This window comes from Megascapheus bottae, chromosome 18 (assembly GCF_031878675.1).
Source record: "Megascapheus bottae isolate mThoBot1 chromosome 18, mThoBot2.hap1, whole genome shotgun sequence".
Classification (NCBI taxonomy): Eukaryota; Metazoa; Chordata; class Mammalia; order Rodentia; family Geomyidae; genus Megascapheus; species Megascapheus bottae.
Genome location: NC_143526.1, coordinates 45,928,157 through 45,949,015, shown reverse-complemented (window position 1 = coordinate 45,949,015; position 20,859 = coordinate 45,928,157). Strand labels below are relative to the sequence as shown.

Here is a 20,859-nt window from a genome sequence, read left to right as displayed (position 1 = left end):
TAGGTTTTGGACAGTCAGCCAGAAACTTGAGGCCTGAACACTTGGTTGCACATGCAAAATGTCTGGGTTGTCTTTATCTCATTTTAACATTTGTGTATGCTAATGGATCATGTTCTTTGTTAATGTATATGTGCATTCTTCTTTCTTTCAGTATTTTATTAATAGTCCACATTTTATTCAGAGATTAATACAAGTGTTACTTCTTATTTACCAAATTGTAACACATATAGTAGGCATCATTGTTGAAGGAAGACTAAGTTTATAATTCTTTTACTAGTTAACTTTGTGACTGATTGACAGGGCTTTTTAACATAAATTTCAAAATCTATGAAAGTAGAAGCTTTGAATAAATGATCTCTAAACTTTCCTCTAGAAACATATTTGACTAACTAAAAGGTGTAATGAAGAATTTAAATAAACAGTATTATTTATAGCATGTTAAACTTTTTAAACTGAGTAGAAGTGATTTGAAGACACATTTTTTTCTTTTATAGGTGCTTCTTTTCTCCTGCTCTTACTTAAATGAAGTCAAAATGCCAATAAGACCAGATCTTCAAGTATGTATTCCTAGACTCAAAAGAAGTATTTTAATTGCTAAAATTATTTTGTGCTTATACATTTTCATTTTTTTTATTTCTAGCAATGAAAAAGCTTATGTTTTATGAAGTGGTCCTGAGGAGAGTAATTTCAATAACAATATTATTTCATCTACTCAGTAGATAAATTTTCAGAAGTTATATTAAGAATATAAAGAACTTGGGCTGGGGGTTTGGCCTAGTGGTTAAAGTGCTTGCCTAGCATGCATGAAGACCCGGGTTCGATTCCTCGGCACCACATGCATAGAAAAAAGCCAGAAATGGTGCTGAGGCTCAAGTGGTAGAGCTCTAGCCTTGAGAAAGTCCAAGGACAGTGCTCAGGCCCTGAGCTCAAGCCCAGGACTGGAAAAAAAAAAGAATATAAAGAACTTAATATGCTGGTTTGTTTTGTATACCTTTTTACATGGAAAAGACTTATGCATTGTTTAAAGTTTTATTCCTGAATTTTTATAGAACATTTTAAAATTATAGGATACTTGATTAGGTAATGAGTAAGTTTTGATATGTGTATACAATTTACCATTAAGCCTGTTTTGTGGCCAGATTGTAGTCTGGAAACTATTACTTTAATAGCAGGAACAGTAGATTTTGTAAAGGTTATAAATATTATTATTATTATTTGTTGGTATAATATTTAAAGGCTGTAATTGTCTATCTTTATGCATACTGACTGTAATTCTGGTTTTGATTAAATATATGTGCTATTAACTATGCTTTTGTAGCAGTTGGAAAAATGTATTGATGATGCTTTGAGAAAAAACAATTTCCAATCTTTGAAAACGCTTTTACAAATTGATGTTCGTGAAGATGTGAAGATTAAGTGCACGAAACAGTTTTTCCACAAATTGGATGACCTTATATGCAGGGTAAATACTCATTTTGTTGAAAATTATTATGTAGAAGTTTATTTACTAGGAAGAAGGAAAAAGTATTCTACTAGAAAAATGGAATAGAAAGACTGGGTGAGCTTGCTTATAATTAAATTAAAAATGCTTCACAAACTGCTTTTTTTAAATTTAAAAAAATGTTTGTGCCAGTCGTGGGTCTTGAACTCAGGGCCTGGCACTGTCCTTGAGTTTCTCAAAACTAGCGCTCTACCACTAGAGCCACGGCACCACTTCCAGCTTTTTCTGTGTATGTGGTACCAAGGAATCAAACCCAGGGCTTTGTGCATGATAGGCAAGCACTCTACCAATAGGCCGCAAAGTGCTTATTTCTGAGTTATCTAAGCAAGTGAATTTTTCTTTTCTAAAGAAAATATACAAATTTTTATTTACAAATGGATAGCACTATAAAGTTCTAAATAAAGTACTTTATATACCTGTTTTGATTCTAAGCAACTTTATCCTTTTTTGAACAAAAAACTATCAGTATATCCTTATTAGTTTACATTAGTTGCACAGAGATGATTTGATTATTAAAACTTCCACAAGCTTACAATGTATACAATGTATTCCAATCAGTTTTACTTTTTTTTTTTTTGCCAGTCCTGGGCTTGAGCTCAGAGCCTGAGCACTGCCCTTGAGCTTTCTCAAGACTAGAGCTCTCTCAAGACTAGAGCTCTACCACTTGAACCACAGCACCACTTCCAGCTGTTTCTGTGTATGTGGTACCAAGGAATTGAACCCGGACCTTGGTGTATGCTAAGGAAGCACTCTTAACACTAGGCCAAACTCCCAGCCCTCAATATATTCTTGATATGACAATACTTAAAAAAATTAAGTACGAAGTTTTGGATTTGATTGAACAAATCTGAAACATTTTCATGCTTGAGAAAATGTGATTAATTACAAGACTCCCCAGTATCATAAAGACTGAATCCAAGGAATTTGTTAAATACGAAGAGTTTGAATGGAAGGAGACTGATACTCTCAAGTTTCTTGAATTTATATAGATCTAAGATATTGTCCTCACTGCCATTCATTAGCTTGGTGGTTTGGGGGCAGTCCTTTACTGTTCTACACTCTGATCCTTTCCAGTATACATAGAGATGATGATAACTGCTGCCTTTCAAGATTTGTGATGTTTAGAAATATATCTGGTCAGGGATTAGTGTCTCATGCCTGTAATTCTAGCTCCTCAGCAGACTGAGGTCTAAAGATTTAGATTTGAAGCCCTGCCTGGACAGGAAAGTCCACCAGAAAAGTAACCACCAGAAAACTGGAAGTGGTACTGTAGCTTAAGGGCTAGAGCACTAGACTTGAGCAAAAGAGCTCAGGGACAGTGCCCAGGCTCAACATTCAAATCCCATGACCCACAAAAAATAAAGAAAGCAGGGTGGGGGTGGGGTGGGGAAGAAGAAATGTATGCAATGCTGCTGGCACAATGTCTATTTTGTAGTATTTTTCTGTTTTCAAAAGCTTAATGCATATTTTCATTTCAGGAACTTAATAAAAAGGATGTTGAAAATGTTTCAGCCATTTTGGTTTCTATTGCAAGATGTAGCAAAAATATCAGTATATTGGGACAAGTTGGGCTTGTAACCATGATGAAACAAGGACTGATTCAAAAGATAAGTACAGGCTATAAATCCTATTTGTGTGAGGGAAATACAATAAAGTACATTTTTCCTTGTGATCCACACTGTTGAAAATAATCCAGGAGCTGAGTTGCTGGTGGCTCACACCTGTAATCCTAGCTACTCAGGAGGCTGAGATCTGAGGACAGAGGTTCAAAGCCAGTCCAGGGAATAAAAGTCTAAGACTCTTAACTCCAATTAACCACCAGAAAAGGGGAAATGGCATTGTGGCTCAGGTGGTAGAGCACTAGCCCTGGGCTGAAGAGCTCAGGGTCAGCGCCCAAGCCAAGTTCAAACCCCACGACCAACAACGTAAAAAAAGAAAAGTATACGGAAATTGGAGAAGAAATATGTTCATAAATATCTCTAGGAAACCTCATATACAAACTCACTGATAACCATATGAATTTAAGGTCATAAAACCCATGAGGCATTTACATGGTTTATTTTCTTTTGAGCTTGTCTAACTCACTAATTTTATTGTTTTTTATGTTTGTTTTTACATCTTTTGCTGTAAATAAGGGGTATTTTCATTTTTTTTACTCATTTCTGTATAATCTAAATCTCAAACACTATCTGGGACCATAATATGTATTTGAAAACCTAAATGAATTAAGATAAAATAATACTACAACTTCCAATATCATTACTATTTATCAATAAAATTTCATGATAATCTGGTTTTATCATTATAATAAATATATATGTATTAAGAATTTGAAGGTAGAAAAAGGTATCTTTTAATTGAAATAAAATAGTTAACAAAAGGGGAGAGTGAAATTGAGAGAAAAAATACTTAAAGATATAATTTTAAACTGAGTGTGGTGGTTCCTACCTCTAATCTCAGTACTCAGGAGCTGAGGCAGGAGGATTAGTAGCTTGAGAAGGTGGTAAGTCCCTGTGTCCTAAAACTGAACGATAAAAAATTTTTATCTTTTGATAAAATGCTAGAATTTTTAATTTTAATGTTTCTTCCTGGGTTTACCATTTATACAAACACAGATAAATATTTTTAATTGTTAAGATGGAAGTAACAGCAAATAAAATGTACATTTACTTTTTTACATGGTTACCTGGTTTGAAAAATCTGAAGAGATTATTCTGAGTCAAGGGAATACAAAAGATGAAGGTGTTTTAAATTTGACAGAAGACTTCTTTGAGCTTATGATGGTAAATATCACATTGGCTGATGCTGTTTTATGTTTTTTCGAGAGAGATTTTTTTTTGGGGGGGGGGCAATTGTGGAGCTTGAACTCAGGGCCTGAGCACTGTCCTTGGATTTTTTTCAAGAGCTTCCACTTGAGCCACAGCACCAATTTCCAGCTCTTTTCCTATGTGTGTGGTACCAAGGAATTGAATCCTGGGTCTTTGTGTGCTGGGCAAGTACACTACCACTAGGCCAAACTCTCAGCCCTATTTTACACTTTTTTGGTAAACTTTGTGCTTTCTATTCTTTGGCACTAGGAATCACTAATAGATGGGTTAGTGACTTGATTGGGTTAGTCTATCCAGACTGCCTAATTTATTTAAATTGTTTTGTATTAGTTCATTAATAAGTACAAGTGAATTAATTACACTATGAATTAAGCTGTCAATTTAGTACTATTTGTAATGACTTATAATAGAAATACATTATTAATTAAATATCATTCACTTTTTCAGGCCATTTATGACATCAGCGATGAAGGTAAAATAAATGTTTTATTTCTACTGGAACAAAAATTTGCTGTTTTTGCACAGTTTTGTAATTCCCATTATTATTGTCCTAATATTAGGATCTAATTAGCAAATTCAAGAATCAATGACATTTTCTGCAAAGTACAAAACATAAAAATTATAAATTTTGTAAGCCAAGATAAATGCACATAATATGTAGGTAGTTACATAACAGTAAATATCTGAAATGTTTTATTGACACAGTTAAGAATATAAGCCAGGTGCAGTGGCTCATGCCTGTAATCCTAGCTACTCAGGAGGCTTGAGATCTGAGGATCACGGTTCAAAGCCAGCCTGGGCACTAATGACCTCGAGAGACTCTTACCTCCAATTAACCAGAAGTGGCACTGAGGCTCCAAGGGTAGGCAGTAGCCTTGAGTTGAAGATCCCAGGGACAGTGCCCAGGCCCACAACCAACAACAACAACATAAATGCATACATATATATATAATTTTTCATGTGTGGATCTACTCATGTGGAAAATAATTTTCTCTGTGAGGAGATAACATTGCACTTAATTAAAGTTTAAAGCTAGAGTTTCCTGTTTACAAAATTCATGACATTCATTTATTAATGTTCACCTGTAATGAAAATTTGTTTGTCACATTAGAAAATACGTCTTTATGCAGATAATGTCCATAATCATAGAGTTTATGAACATGATTTTGAGTATCCTGATTCATTCAATGCCATTCATTAAGTTCAGTTATGTTCTTTTAAAATATTTCTCCTTTAAAATGTCTTATTTTATTAGAGACTAGTCACTTTGAGTTGAAGTTTGTGTGAAATGCATGATATGAAAACTTCCTTTGCACTAACATCAAGGTAAAAAATATTACTGGACTTAGCTGGACGCAGTAGCTCTTGCCTGTAATCCTAGCTACTCAGGAGGCTGAGATCTGAGAGTCAAGGTTCAAAGCCATCCTGGCACAAATAGGACCTGAGACTCTCATCTCCAATTAGCCTCTAGAAAACAGGAAGTGGGCCTTGGCTCAAGGGTAGGGTGGTAACCTTGAGCTGAAGAGCTCAAGGACAGCACCCAGGCTGAGTTCAAGCTCCATGACCCACAATGTGTGTGTGTGTGTGTGTGTGTGTGTGTATAATATATATATATATATATTACTGGACTTGAAATAGGAATTTGGAAAATATAGTTTGTTATGAAGTTCTGTGGGAACTGAGATCTGCTGCTTGTTTTAAACTTTTGACAGTCTAGGAAGTATATAAAGCAGTATAAAATTATTACTTGTTATTTAGTAACACTAATAATTAAAAAGACTATTGCAGTGTAAATTCACCAAATGTACAATAGTTTGTCTTATAATTTGAAACTTAACTCATTAAGCAACATTCTCAACTCTGCAACTAATAACCATAGATGTTGAAGGCAGTTTTGTAAAGCTAACTTCTGTAATGATTGTGGAAAGATATTGTTCAGAAAAATTTTATTTTTGGCTTTTATTATGAAGGAGTCACAAAAAAAATTTTGTCATTGACAAGCCATAGACTCCTGTGTGGTAGAGAAAGTAATATATTTAGCTTCTATTTCAGATTTCATATAGCTGACGGTAGTTATGTCATGAGAATGAATGAAGCTTACTTTGGTATTCATTAATAAAACTCGACAGATTCCAATGTTTTCCCAGGGAGCACCTGCTGATGATTAATATAGACATATAAAACTAGGCAGTGAGTTGGATTTAGTTCATATGTCCATTTGTCAATACTTGATGTAATAGAACAAAATTTTCAGAGGAGAGCATATTTTAATTTACCTTTTACATTTGGTTAGCAAGTGTCTTCTGCCAAGCAGTCAGATCCAGGGTTGTGTTGGTTGAGAAGACTTTCCCAAGATTGGGAACTGAAGGTGGTGAATTATTCATGAATAAAGCTATATATTATATCTGTTAGACCAAAAAGGTTTAGACAAACATAAATCATATTTAATGCTACTTTCTCTCTTTTTGGCTATTTAAATTTTTTTCCAATTGGTATAACAGTCTAGTCAAAATATTTTAAGATTTTAGGAGAGCAAAGTCCTAAAAACATTAAAATTCAGTTCTCCCTCTGGCTTTTAAAAGTCAATCAGCATATATTTTCATTTGATTATAGTTTTTCTTTCAACATGGTCACTTGGGAAATTTGTATATCTACATCTGCAATATTTCTATTGTTTAACATTATTTCTAAAATTAGCATTATGAAATGACATGTGACATACTCCTCTGAATATATTTTATCCTGATAAAGTCTCATCTTTTGAAAATGGGATAACTTGAAGATAATTCATATTTAGAATTTCATGAGGGGAAGATATGTTGATGGTCTTTATAAGAACTTTGAATACATGACTAAAAATTATTGAGGCAAGTTTTCATAATTTTTTTCCATAAAAAGAGACTTCTTAACAACAGAATTTAAAATTAACATCAATAATTTAACACTTTTATTCAGGTAAAAAGCAAGTAGTGGAAATTTTCTTGCCTCGAATTTGTGCCTTGGCTACCAACTCAAGAGTAAATATTTATATTCAGCAAGAGGTAAACTTATTTGTCTTTTAAAATTTAGAGATGAAAATTTGGTAGCAGTTCACCAGATTAAAAATTATTTTATCTTGGGCTAAATTTCTTGGAGTTTTATTTCTGTTATCTGAAGTGCCTGACATTAATATAATTTCTAAATATTTGTCAATAATATATGTGTTTTTTTGTAGACCCATGCATTTTTTTAAAAAAGAGGTAACAAAAAAATCCATAGCCAAGAGTGATAGAGGGGGTGAATATATGGTATTAATATGTACAAAGATCACATAAAACCTCCATTCAATTAAAATATACTAATAAAATGTTTCAAAATCCATGGCCATGTGGATTTTGTATGCACATAACTCATGTGAAAATAAATTATATTGTCACAAATATAAGGAGGTCTGAAGTATTTAAATGTCAAAAGAACTTATACCTTGTACAGATATTTACATATATAAAACAACATGAACAAAAATTTAAAAGTAGCAGTTTTCAGATGGGATAATTATAAATACATCATTTTGTAAAGAATATAAATGCCTTAAGTATAGGAGTCATATTCTACTTTTGATTACCCATGGCTTATATGATTTTGTGTTTTCTATTTGATGTCTTTTCTTTCACCCTACTCCATTCTGTGCATAAATACAGTGATTAAGGAAAAAATGAATTTCTGTGTTTATGACTCTGTTTTAAAATACTTAATGTTTTACTGAAAATAAACTTGACCTATTATCTTTTGTTTTCTAGACTTTTAAAAAAATAAATGCTATGCTTGACAAAATGCCTCGAGATACCAGGAAAATACTATCTACCCAAGAAATGTCAACTCTCATGTAATAATTGGCAAGATATTTTTATTAGTTGTTTAAGTCAATAATTTAAAGAATGTTTTAGAAAGCAATATACAACTATGAGTTTGAATGAAATTGTTGAAACTGTTAAGCTTTATAGATCAATGATATAGTATATGAGTATTTTCTCCAGAATTCAGTTATACTAGCAAACTTTAAATTTTAAAGAAACCCTTCCCCAAAACACATGGACTTTCTATTTAAAGGATACTAGTCCTGTATATAATCTGTTATTTTAATTCACAGGAGTAGTATGGGAGAAAGAATTATAGATGCTGGAGGTAAGTGTATAATTTTAAGATTTGAAGTTATTTCAAGTTTATGAGTGGTATATTCTTTGATAAGTTATTAGCCTTATAATGTTAGATTATGCAAAAAATTGTAAGCTGTTTATGTGCAATGAAGCAAGCTTTAAATTACTTTAATAAAAAACTTAAATGAAAAGTGTCTTTGGGACAAAATAATAACTTTTAGTGACTAGGAATTCAGTAATTTTGCATAAAGGTAATTTTATGAATAATGAGTTTTCTAACATCTTGGAAAAATTTGCATAAGCAATTACGCAAATTATATTTTAGGAAATTAGGAATTTTAATATTCTTAGAATTGATAGTTATTAAAATAAGATGTGTATGGGCCAGGAGTGTGGCCTGGTGGTAGAGTGCTTGCCTAGTTTGCACAAAGCTCTTGGTTTGATTCCCTGGTTCCAAATGCACAGAAAAAAAACAGAAGTGATGCTGTGGCCCAAGTGGTAGATTGCCAGCCTTGAGAAAGCCCAAGGACAGTGCCCAGGCCCCAAGGCCCAGCCCCCAGATAAGATGCTCACTAAAAGACCATAAATTTTCTTTCCTAAGTTTTCTTTGAGCAAATTTTGATATATTAATCCACATTTAGAATAAAACCAGGTTTAAAATACTCTGGGGTAACTGTAAACATTATGCTATACTAAAGGAAAACAGAGACTGTATTATTTATGTATTGCTAAATAAAGTATTTTTAAAGATTATAGCTCTAGTGATAATGTAGTGTTAGTGTTTTTGGGAATTAAAGAATTTCTTTAATTTTTAAAAATTGTATATTTTGTTTTCATAAAAATGAAGAATTTGCACTCATTTCTGCTCTTGCTTGTTCTAATAAGTTATAAAATAAAAATGTATGTTTATAAAGTTAATTTTCACAATTTCAACTTGCACAGTAACAATTGTTTTTGTAGATTATGACTTACAGGTAGGCATTGTGGAAGCTTTATGTAGAATGACCACCGAAAAACAAAGACAAGAATTGGCATGTCAGTGGTTTTCAATAGATTTCATTGCTAATGCATTTAAAGGAATTAAAGACAGTGAATTTGAAACTGTAAGTAGTATAAAAATTATAAAAATTAGTAAATGTTTGCTTAGTTATGATTTTTTTTTAAAAAATGCTTTCCCTTTTAAAAACTAGGATTGCAGGCTGTTTCTCAATCTTGTAAATGGAATGCTTGGAGATAAGAGAAGGTAAATGTAGCACAATATATCACCACTTACTGATAAGCACAGAGGATTTTATTTATACGCTAGAGTATAGAATGATCTTTGATATTACTTAAAAACAATATTTTATCTAACTTAATAAGTTACTATATTCTGTATTCTTTGATGGAGTTTTGATTTTCCCTTTTTAGAGGAAAAAATGCACTTTATTTAATTCACATTAACAGCTTTAAGTTTCATCTTGGTTTGCTATATTTAAGAGTTGAATATGGGTTATAAGTTAGTGTCTCCATCTATTAAGAATGAAAATAGATAATGAACAAACCATCTTCCTTTATAGTTGACATACTGTAAGATTTTTTTTCTGTAATTACTTAATCTCAGGAACAAGCATGAAAGGATACATGATTTTAATTTGTATCTCCTCATATTAGTGGTAGACAGAATATGTCCATAAATCTGTAAGTAAACATGCAAGCAGTTACAAATGAATTAATCGAATTTATACTAGAAGTTATGGAGAACTCAAACACTACAATTCTTTAGAAAGACTAAGTCAAGGCTCAGTGAAATAAGCAACAAGAAATGGGTCTTTGCCAAGGGAAAAGGGGTAGAAAATGAAATGGGGGAAATGAAGTCAAGAATTAGTTGTACATACCACTGAATTAAGAAATGTAAGAGAAGAAGTGGGTGGAAGGAGAATCAAGATGCATTATACTCTTTGCTAAATGACATTGTATTGCTTTGCTAAATCTGTTTTCCTGTGCAAATTCTATTGGAATGTCCCTTTCAAAAACAATAATTAAAAAGAAATCAAGAGAAACAGATTATTAAAAGATGTTAAAGATATTATTAAATGTTATAACCAATACTAAATTGTCCTAAAAAGTTAGGCATAATTTCTGTCACCAGAATAAGATTATGCTTTGAAGTCCTATTAAGTTTTCTTCTTAACCTATTTCTGATTTCAGGGTCTTCACATTTCCTTGTTTGTCTGCATTTCTTGATAAACATGAGGTAGGTTTTTAATGTAATGCCCTTTTAGTTATTATATAAATTTTGATGCAAGAGTTAAGTGAATTATAGATTATAGATGAAAATATCATTAAAGGTACTTGTAGTCTAGTATTCAGTAAATGTTAGTGACACCAGGATAATGATATGAAATATGGACAAGAATAACTGAAATATTGAAGTCTGAACTTCAAATTTTCAGGTTCTTCAGTCAGGCCCCTTATTGACATCATTTGTAAATATATTCACATTAATATTTTCAACCTCTATTCACATTTAGGATATTTCTTATTTTTGAAGGTCATTTTTGTTTTAACTATCAAAATTGCCTTCCCTTTGTTTATAAATTCATCTAAATGTTATACTTTTCTGTTTTTTCTCTTCTAGTTAGAGTACACCATTAATTCTAAGATATAATATAGTTAGATTCTAGAGTCAAAAAATAAAGCCAAGCAAGATAATAAACTAAAAAAATTGGCCATGAGTCTAATCTGGTCATAACTTTCCACTTTCACCTTCCTAAGCATAGCATATACTAGTTTTGTGTGTGTGTTCCTTTCATCAGTTGCAGATACCATCAGATGAAAAACTTGAGGAGTTTTGGATTGATTTTAATCTTGGGAGCCAGACCCTGTCATTCTACATTGCTGGAGATAACGACGTAAGCTTATTCCCTCTACGTTATTTGATATGTGTATCTATGCATACTTAAAATTATTTTGAGAATGTAAACTTATTTGTACGTCTACTTTTCAAGCCATTCTTTAAATTAGTCTTAATGTTAGATCTAGCAATGTTAAGATAGTAACTTACCAAGCTAATTAAAAATGGAAATTATAGCTGATGTTTTATTGTAACAGAAAAAAATACTAAATTTTCATACTAATTTTTACATGTTATGAAATAAAAGTTTACATTCACCAATACAAATAAAATTGACTTTAGAAAAGATAACAATCAGATCTAGAAGTGTAACTCAGCAGTAGAGTACTTTATGAGCATGTGTAAAGCCCTGGGCTCCCATTTCTAGCACTAGACCAGAAAAAAAAGGAAAAAAAATTGCAGTTGTTCAAACATAGAGATACTCTATTAATACTAACACTAACAGATAATAACCAATAGTATTATTCACTCAGACAATCTTGTCTTTGAAAGTAGTGAGTGATTGACTTCTTAACAGATTTTTTCATATTAACTCTTTATAAGTAAACATTAGTCAAATACTTCTTAACATTTTCACATGCTTTTCTTTTTATTTCAAAGCATCTTATTAAAATGTCTAATTAAAATTGAATTCCAATGATAAGCATTTCTTCTCAGGAAAAAGGATAGTTTTCATCAGTATAAATTTCTCCTTCAGCATTTGAAAGAGTAACTGAATTTTCTTTTAGAAACAATTTTATTTTGGCAGAATAGTAATAAATTGTATGCCTTTGCTCAGCTTGGTCCAGCAAAGGGGTAGGGACCCCTTTTTCTGCCTGCAACCATTTATTTACTTTCTAAACAAATGATTGGTGCCTATAAATTCCTTAGCTTTATCTGCTCAAAGCTAGAACTCTACCTCTTAACCATATCCCCACTTCTGGTTTTCTGACAGTTAATTGGAAATGGACTTTGCTGCCTGGGCTGGCTTCCAATCACAATACTCAAATCCCTGACTCCTGAGGAGCTAGGTTTGCGGGCATGAGCCACTGGCACCTGGCTTCATTTCGTGATTTATAACGTCACTCTGAGATCATGCAAAGTTATTAACTCAACCAGACTGTCTGAGGGCAGCCAACAATAAGCCTAGATGTCTATACTGGCATGTGGCAAATGATTTGGGAGCCTCATAGGGTCCAAGAGCCAGGCATTCCCTAGTTAGATTCTAAATCTAATGAGATGTTCCGGCATTGCACACCAATGGATGATTTAGATGAGAAGTAAGCAATTATATTATAGATTCATTGGTGATCTGGAATGTATAAATTTGATTTATAAATTATGTTCTATTATGTTCCAAATACTTATTAAGAATGTTATTGGATACTTCTTCCCCCAAGTATATTTTGACCATTCTTTCTTCTGAATTTCTTTAGCAATAGTATGCTTTTCCTGTATTTTCTGTTGCTCTCCTGAGAAACTATTCTCTATATAGTACCAGTTTGAACTCTTCTGTTCTTTTGTAATACAAAATGTAAGACTTTTTATGACCTGATCCCTGGTTGTTTCTCTGATGTTTAATAGCATTCTCTGTGCTCCAGATTTCTTGATTCTTTTCTCAAAAAGATCATAACCATTTCTTGATTTTCTGCTTCCTAGTTCTAGCTGGTCTAGATCATCCCCTTTAGACAGATCCTTACACCTTAATTCCTTTCCATTTGGGTTTCAGCACAAATGGAAACTCCTAAGACAGGTATGATATAGTCATGCAGTCTCATGTAGTCTCATATAGCGAGTGACCTACAATGGCCTTATTTTCTTCATAGTGGTGATTACAATTTAAAATAATTTTATCTGTTGTCCTTTTTCCCTCCCCAAAACATCATATGTATGAGACCAGGAATTTGCTTTTCCTTATTTATGTTTACTCAAGGGTCATACTTATAAGAATGAATAAATGGAACACTGAAAGAACTAAAAAGTATGTAGCCTGGTTAGTGTATAGACTACACATAGGAAAGGAAAAAAAGAAGGCAGTGTGGAGACAGTGATTATTAGAGGTAACATCAATTCCATGAATATTCTGAAGTTCACTATGTGATAGATTAGTCATGAGCACTAGGGGACATATTCATGATGGGAAGATGGATTAAGACACAGCAGAGCCCAGGACCTGTACCTCTGCTCATGCCTGTAATCCTAGTTACTTAGGAGACGTAGTAGTTAGAAAGCAGCCCAGACAAGAAAGTCCACGAGACTCTTTTCTCTAATTACCAGAAAGAAGAAGCTAGAAGTAGAAGTACGGTTTAAATGGTAGAGTGCCAGCTTTGCAGGAAAAAGCCATGCAAGAATGTAAAGCCTAGGTTCAACCCCCAACACCAGCACCGAAAAACAAAAACCAAAGAATGACAAAATAGATTAAATATAACATGTGTAATATGTATAATCACTGGAACAAGAGTGTGTATGTACATCAATTACTTTTACAGTTCATGTAACATAAAAACCAGGGTCTAAAGAAGTTTTATGTCAGGAATAAACAGTTATATGCTCAAGGCCCTTTCTTACATTTCAGGATCATCAGTGGGAAGCAGTCACCGTGCCTGAGGAAAAAGTTCACATGTACAGCATTGAAGGTATCAATCTCAAACCTACTTTTTATAATTTTCTTCTTGTTTCTTACTGTATGGAATAAGGAATAGAAACTGCATCTGCTCTGGGGTAACAAATGGATCAGTCAAAATCAGTATGTCAGATGGCCACATTGATAAATTCATGATCATGAAATTCCTTACTTCCCATTTTCCCTTTAATCTTCCACCACCCTCCTGTACTTACTTCATTCTCTAGATAGCTAATCTAAAAGCCATGATTATACAAATGTATTAGCTGAAATATGGTAGAGTCAAGGGAGAACTCAAAAGAGTGTAATTCCTTAGAGAGGCCAAGTCAAGTTCAACAAAATAAAGATCAGGAAACAGCTACTTGAAAGATGCAGAATAGAGCCAAGAGGGGACAGGTAGAGGAATGAAGAGAATGGGGGACAGAATATAGTCAAGAATTCCATGTATACCCTATAAAATTAAGAAAAGTGAGGGGAAATGGTAGATTGGGAGGGGTAGGTGAGAATGTTGAAGGGGTGACATTGATCAAGATGCTTTGCATTCATCAACTCCTTTTCAAAATGGCAACTCCTTTGAATAATTACCTACAGTATACTTTTTGTCGGTCATGGGACTTGAACTCTGGGCCTGGGTGTTGCTCCTGAGCTCTTCAGCTCAAGGCTAGTGCTCTAGCACTTGAACCATAGTACCACTTCTACTTTTCCAGTAGTAATTGAAGATAAGAATCTCACAGACTTTGGTGCCCAGGCTGGCTTTGAACCGTGATTCTCAGATCTTAGCCTTCCAAGTAGCTAGGATTAGCCACCAGCGCCTGGATTTAAAATATTTTTAAAATGAAAAAAAAAATCCATGATTAATCAGTCTGTTTTTGTATTATTACCCATTTTGCTTGATTAAATCAAACATCTCTTCTCCCCACTTTTTTTTTTTTTTTTTTTTTTTTTGCCAGTCCTGGGCTTGAGCTCAGGGCCTGAGCACTGTCCTTGGACTTTCTCAAGGCTAGAGCTCTACCACTTGAGCCTCAGCACCACTTCCAGCTTTTTTCTATATATGTGGTACCGAGGAATCGAACCTGGGTCTTCATGCATGCTAGGCAAGCACTTTAACCACTAGGCCAAACTCCCGGCCCATCTTCTCCCCACTTCTAAGATAAGGGGCAATTGCATAACAATAAGACAAAATTATTTAATTTGGCAGACTCTTATAGTTAAAAATTCATATGTTAGCTGGGCGTGGTGGTGGCTCATGCCTGCTCATGCCTGTAATCCTAGCTACTCACAAGGCTGAGATCTGAGGATCACAGTTCAAAGCCAGCCCTGGGACAAAAGACCATTTGACTCTTATCTCCAGTTAATCATTAGAAAACCAGAAGTGAGGCTATGGCTCCAGGGATAGAGTGATAGCCTTGAGCTGAAGCGCTCAGGGATAGTGCCCAGGCCTAGAGTTCAAATCCCATGGCCCACAAAAAAAATCTGTATCTTAAACATTTCAGTCCCATCAGTCCTATCAGATGGTTTTTCATTATGGTTTTAGTTTGCATCTGCCTAATAGTGTTGAGTACTTTTATACCTGTGTCACACACACACACACACACACACACACACACACACTCATACACACACACATATGGAATAGGCAGTAGTTATTTCCCATTGTAAATCATCTGTTTAAACACCTTTAAATTAGATCTCCCTTTTAATTATTGGGATTTAGTAATTTTCATGTATCCTGGGTCAGAGTACTTGGGAAAATATCTTTTTTTTTTCTGTGGGTGATGGGGCTTGAACTCCCCCTGGGCACTGTCCCTGAGCTCTTCAGCTCAAGGCTACTGCCCTACCTTTGAGCCAAGCCCCACTTCCCATTTTCTAGAGGTTAATTGGAGATAAGAGTTTCAGGTCCTTTTGTGCCTGGGCTGGCTTTAAATCTTGATCCTCAGATCTCAGCCTCCTGAGTAGCTAGGATGACAGGGTGAGCCACCCCGCCTGGCTCAGGGCAAATATCTTTTGTGACTATTCCTTCAGTCTACATTATGCTTACTCACTTCATTAATTGTATCTTTGGTGGACAGATTTTAAATTTGAAGTTTAACTTCATCAACTTTAAGGTAATTGCAAAGGCCTATTCCTAAATGACAAGATGTTTTCCTTTAAAATACTCTGTGGTTTTAGCCTTTATTCTTACTATTACAACCCACTACAAATAAATATTTGGCTATGGTGTTATGCAGGAATCACAATACTTTTTTTTAGTAGAGAGGTATTTATTTCAGTATTATTTACTGAAATGGCATTCCTTTTTCTAATAGATCTCTGTGTTTAAAAATAAGCCAGGTGAAGTGGCTCAGGCCTGTAATCCTAACTACTCAGGAGGCTGAGATCTGAAGATGGCCATTCAAATACAAAGCAAGCCAGGGAGAGTCTTATCTCCATTTAATCTCTAGAAAATGGGAAGTGAGGCTGTGGTTCAAGGATAAGGGGTACCCTTGAGCTGAAGAGCTCAGGGACAGCACCCAGGCCAGTGTTCAAGCCCCATGACCCTCCCCCCGCAAAATAATAATCTATAGCATGTTCTATAAGAAGGTCTAATTCTTTGTGCTCTAATCTGTCTCTGTTCTTTTTATATTCCTTCTGCTGGCACTAAAATGTATTGATTATTGCATATTTATGGTTAGTCATAAGTAGTATAATCTAGTATAAGTCTCCTAACATAATGAGGGAGTTTTCAAGATTATTTTCTAAACACAAAGCTTTTGAATATCCATTTAAGAGTATCATTATTATCAATTGTTAGCAGCTCAGTTTATCTGAGAGTTTAAAGCAGTTGGGGTGAACATATATAATATATAGTAATTATTAATTATAATGTGATATAGAATTAATATATAATTATATATATTCATTATATAATATATAATATACATATTATATAATATATCTATATCAGCATGCTCTGGTGAATGAGAACTCAATTCACCAGAGAAAATACAGAGAGCCAGCTTCAATCCTTTACCTTATTCTAGTTCTCTCTCCTATATGTTTGTTTACATAGATAGTAAATTTAATAGTGTTTGGTTATAAATCTTTAAATTTTGATTCAATGTTAATATGATTCAGTTTTCTTATTTATAGTAACAAGATGGTGCTGTATGAATTAATATAAACTAATCAATATTATTTGTTTGCATATAGTGAAAGATTCAAAGAAGCTAATGTCTATAATTCTGAAAAATTTAGTAAGAATTAGTCAAACAGAAGGAAAAGAATTGCTTTTGTATTTTGATATATCACTGGAAATTACCAGTGTGGCTCAAAAAGTTTTTGGTGCAAGCAAATATAGGGTAAGTTTTTAAACTCCTAATATGAACTATTCTTATAGTTTTGTTAATCCAGTTTAGGGCTCTCAATTAAGTTTCGTTGTTCTTTATTCTATTTTGGAATTCTTAAAATGACATGATTATCTTAGATTTCTAAATCTGTACTGTGAAATATCTATCAGCTTTTTAGCCATATCCTTTAAGAAGCCTACTAGAAAGTATCTGAGATGACAGAAGGGTATAAGCCAGTGATTAGAATATTTGAAGAATTGCTGACAAGTATTTGAAAAGTAAGATGAAGCTTGGCATTGTGACTCAAGTGGTAGAGTGCTAGCCTTGTGCAAAAGGATCTCAGGGACAGTGCCCAAATCCAGAGTTTAAACCTCAGGACTAGGAGGAAAAAAAAAAGTAAGATGACACAACCAAGTATTTTCAAGATACAGAAATGATGTCTCAGAAGTAAATAACTTTAAGAAAAATGAGTTTCAGAAATAGAATATTCATTAAGACTAAGAATTTAAAAGTAGGGCACTATTTTGGAGATGGCTTGAAATGGCCCATTAAGTTTAAGAATAGGATTTAGATAAAATGCTTTGCAAGATAATGTTATTATAACATAGTTATTATTTACATGGAACTATAAGTTGACCATTTATGGGATGTTTTGTGGGATATGTTCTTTTGACAAGTTTCAGTAGTGAACAACAGAGGATATATTTGGCAGGAATTTTTGTGCAAGGACCAAAATGGCAAGCTTAGGAGGCTGTGGCCAGTAGAACGTAAAGGGAGGGGTTCTGAAATCAGGTATTTGTAGATGAAAAGTTTATTGAGGAAGACACGTAGAACAATAATTGCATTGAATGAAAAGGAAAATCATATCACTTTAAATTAATTGAATTTTAGGAATTTACCCAGAAACAAGGCATTTCGGTTGCCAAAACATCTGTGCATATCCTTTTCGATGCAAGTGGATCCCAGGTATGTTTCTTACTGATTTTTATCATCAGGTTAGGCTTACCATTAAATAATATCATAGTAATAAAGTTGGTATTGAATAGTGAATTGAAAAACAGGTAGTCTCGAGAAATTCAGATACATAAAGTTTGACAATATAAAAATGCATACATAGTTTTTATACTAAGTCATTTTTTAAGGTCTTGGCATTTAATGTAAAGTAAATCCACACATTTTTAACTTTCCATAATGTTCTTAAAAGGGAAAGGAGAAATTTCAAGTCTTGAAATTGTGATTTTTAAAAATCATGACACTGTTTTACCACAAAATTAAGTAGCTAACTTTAGGTAACACCTTTTATTTTTTGTATGTTTGTAATAATGGACATTTTAAAAGAAGAATATTTTGGTTTTACAGACTTTGGCAAAATTAATAAAAATTCATATTGACTCAAGTGTTAAAAAAAGAAAACAGGTAGTCTCAATATAAATGATACTATAATATATATTAATGATAATTCAAGCACAGTTATTGATAAATAACGATGTTGGTAACTTTAAAATTTAGAAGTATAAGCTGAGTGTCTGTGGCTCATATCTATAATCCTAGCTACTAGGAAGCTGAGATTTGAGGATCATGATTAGAAACTAGCCTAGGCAGGCAAGTCTATGAGACTATTTCTAGTTCACCACTAACAATCTGCTCAAGTGGCAGAGTGCTATTTTTGAGCGAAAAAAGATCAGGGAGAACTTCCAGACCCCTCTTTCAAGTTCCAGGACCAGCATACACACACAAAATTAGAAGTCTGTGTCCTTCCACTTAGTGACGAAACTGTTTGCACAAGGAGATACTTGTTTTGGGTTGACTTATAAAAATTAGTACAGGGATTGAAGAAAGAAGCTGAAATTTGTAAATATGAATTTAAGAATGTTCTGGGGGCTGGGAGTTTAGCCTAGTGGTAGAGTGTACATAGCATGCACACAGACTCAGATTCAATTTCTCGGTACCACGAATATAGAAAAAGCCGGAAGTGGTACTGTGGCTCAAGCAGCAGAGTACTAGCCTTGAGGAAAGCCCAAGGGCTGCTCAGGCCCTGAGTTCAAGCCCCAGGACTGGCTAAAAAAAGTGTTCTGTGGTTTACAGTTTTAATATAGGGTTTCTACATTTCCTAACAGATGCTGGTGCCAGAAAGTCAAGTCTCACCAATTGAAGAAGAACCTGCTAGTTTAAGAGAAAAATTTAATTCCCCAAAGGAATCTGTTAACCTCCCAAAGTGCATCACAATTAGCAACCAAGAGGACAGCATAAGTAGTCAGGTAAAAATAATTGCTTATGACACTACCATAGATCATGTCATTGCTAGAGATACAAAATAGGCATCTAGAATATGTATATTAATAGTTTTGAACAATCACATTTCAGTCCCTAAACACACACCTCTTGCAAATGCAAACAAAAGGAAATAATATTTTAGCATAATATATACATGTGCATACTTTAGGGGGAAGTATATTCTACATTTTACATTTATGAATTCCAAATTGAGATACACAGGATGATATATTACCATCACCCCCAACCCCATTCACTTTGGTTAAAATATACTGTAGAAATTCACAATGTTCTGGGCTTCTTGGTAAAGCAAGGAAAGCAAGCAGGAGAACAGGCAAAGTGCTAGGTTCTATTTGCTCTTCTTCTTCAATTGAAAGACCATTTGGGAGCCGTGTAATAGTAGAACCATTTTCTAGCCTTCTTTTCCATACCATGTTTTCTTAAGGTCCTTTCTTTTTTCAGCATCTCTTTTGGCATTCTATTTCTCTTACTAGATAAAAGATAGTCTCTTTCCTCATCTTTTTGTAGGTTTGCTCTAATTCTTGATACTAGGCCCTCTGAAAATTCTGATGCCTTCTTACAGAGCTTTTTTTAGTGCACATAATTTGAGCTGTTCAATGTTCTATAGCCATATCTCTACTTTCTGTTCTAAGATATTGTCTTGTGTGTCATATCTCTGTAAACCCTTTCCTGAAATTGTGCATCAGCACACTTGCTTTAAAGCAATATTTACTTGATTTAGTTGCTTTATTTATTGCCAAACATGAAAATAAAAACCTACAACACACAAAACCAAGAACATGAATTTTTGCATATTGTTTTTAACTAAAAATATAGTCAAGGCAAATGTATGTAGTCAGGGAAGATGGTTATGAAATTGTAAACTATTTGATTTTAATAGAGAATGTGTGTTTACTGTGTTTGTTTCTCATGGCTTAAGATAACTACTCCTACCAAAAGGAAAATGTCTGAAGCATCAATGATTGTTGCCGGTACAGATAGATACACTGTGAGAAGTCCAGTACTATTAGTCAACTCAAGTAAGTTTAATAGTCTTTAAAGATTTCTAAACAAGTATTGTATTTTAAATACGTTTTTAATAGAGAAAAATTGTGGATATAATTTACCTAGAGAATAGACTGAAGATATGAAAGTTCATAATTTTCCCATTACAAATTTCTGAAAAATATAATGGGTAATAACATATAAACAGTTTTTAAAATATTGCTGCCATGTATTAATAATTTGTCATAGTTCATGCAGGACATAGCATAACACAGTGGTTAAAATTAACAT

General features: G+C 33.5%; 1 protein-coding gene across 3 annotated transcripts in view; it reads left to right on the top strand.

Moving 5' to 3' along the window:
• Positions 1-495: 495 nt before the first annotated feature.
• Positions 496-20,859, top strand: part of Sycp2 (synaptonemal complex protein 2) — a 52,164-nt gene continuing 31,800 nt past the window's right edge. For all 3 annotated transcript variants that reach the window (XM_090352588.1, XM_090352587.1, XM_090352589.1), the window contains exons 1-17: positions 496-557; positions 1,319-1,462; positions 2,980-3,110; positions 4,182-4,284; positions 4,777-4,801; positions 7,285-7,370; positions 8,109-8,194; positions 8,459-8,493; positions 9,426-9,568; positions 9,656-9,708; positions 10,656-10,701; positions 11,264-11,359; positions 13,916-13,976; positions 17,153-17,301; positions 18,181-18,255; positions 19,407-19,547; positions 20,504-20,603. In XM_090352588.1, the coding sequence (XP_090208714.1) occupies positions 534-557; positions 1,319-1,462; positions 2,980-3,110; positions 4,182-4,284; positions 4,777-4,801; positions 7,285-7,370; positions 8,109-8,194; positions 8,459-8,493; positions 9,426-9,568; positions 9,656-9,708; positions 10,656-10,701; positions 11,264-11,359; positions 13,916-13,976; positions 17,153-17,301; positions 18,181-18,255; positions 19,407-19,547; positions 20,504-20,603 (1,498 nt within the window). In that variant the 5' untranslated portion in view covers positions 496-533. The remainder of the gene's footprint in view (positions 558-1,318; positions 1,463-2,979; positions 3,111-4,181; positions 4,285-4,776; positions 4,802-7,284; positions 7,371-8,108; positions 8,195-8,458; positions 8,494-9,425; positions 9,569-9,655; positions 9,709-10,655; positions 10,702-11,263; positions 11,360-13,915; positions 13,977-17,152; positions 17,302-18,180; positions 18,256-19,406; positions 19,548-20,503; positions 20,604-20,859) is intronic.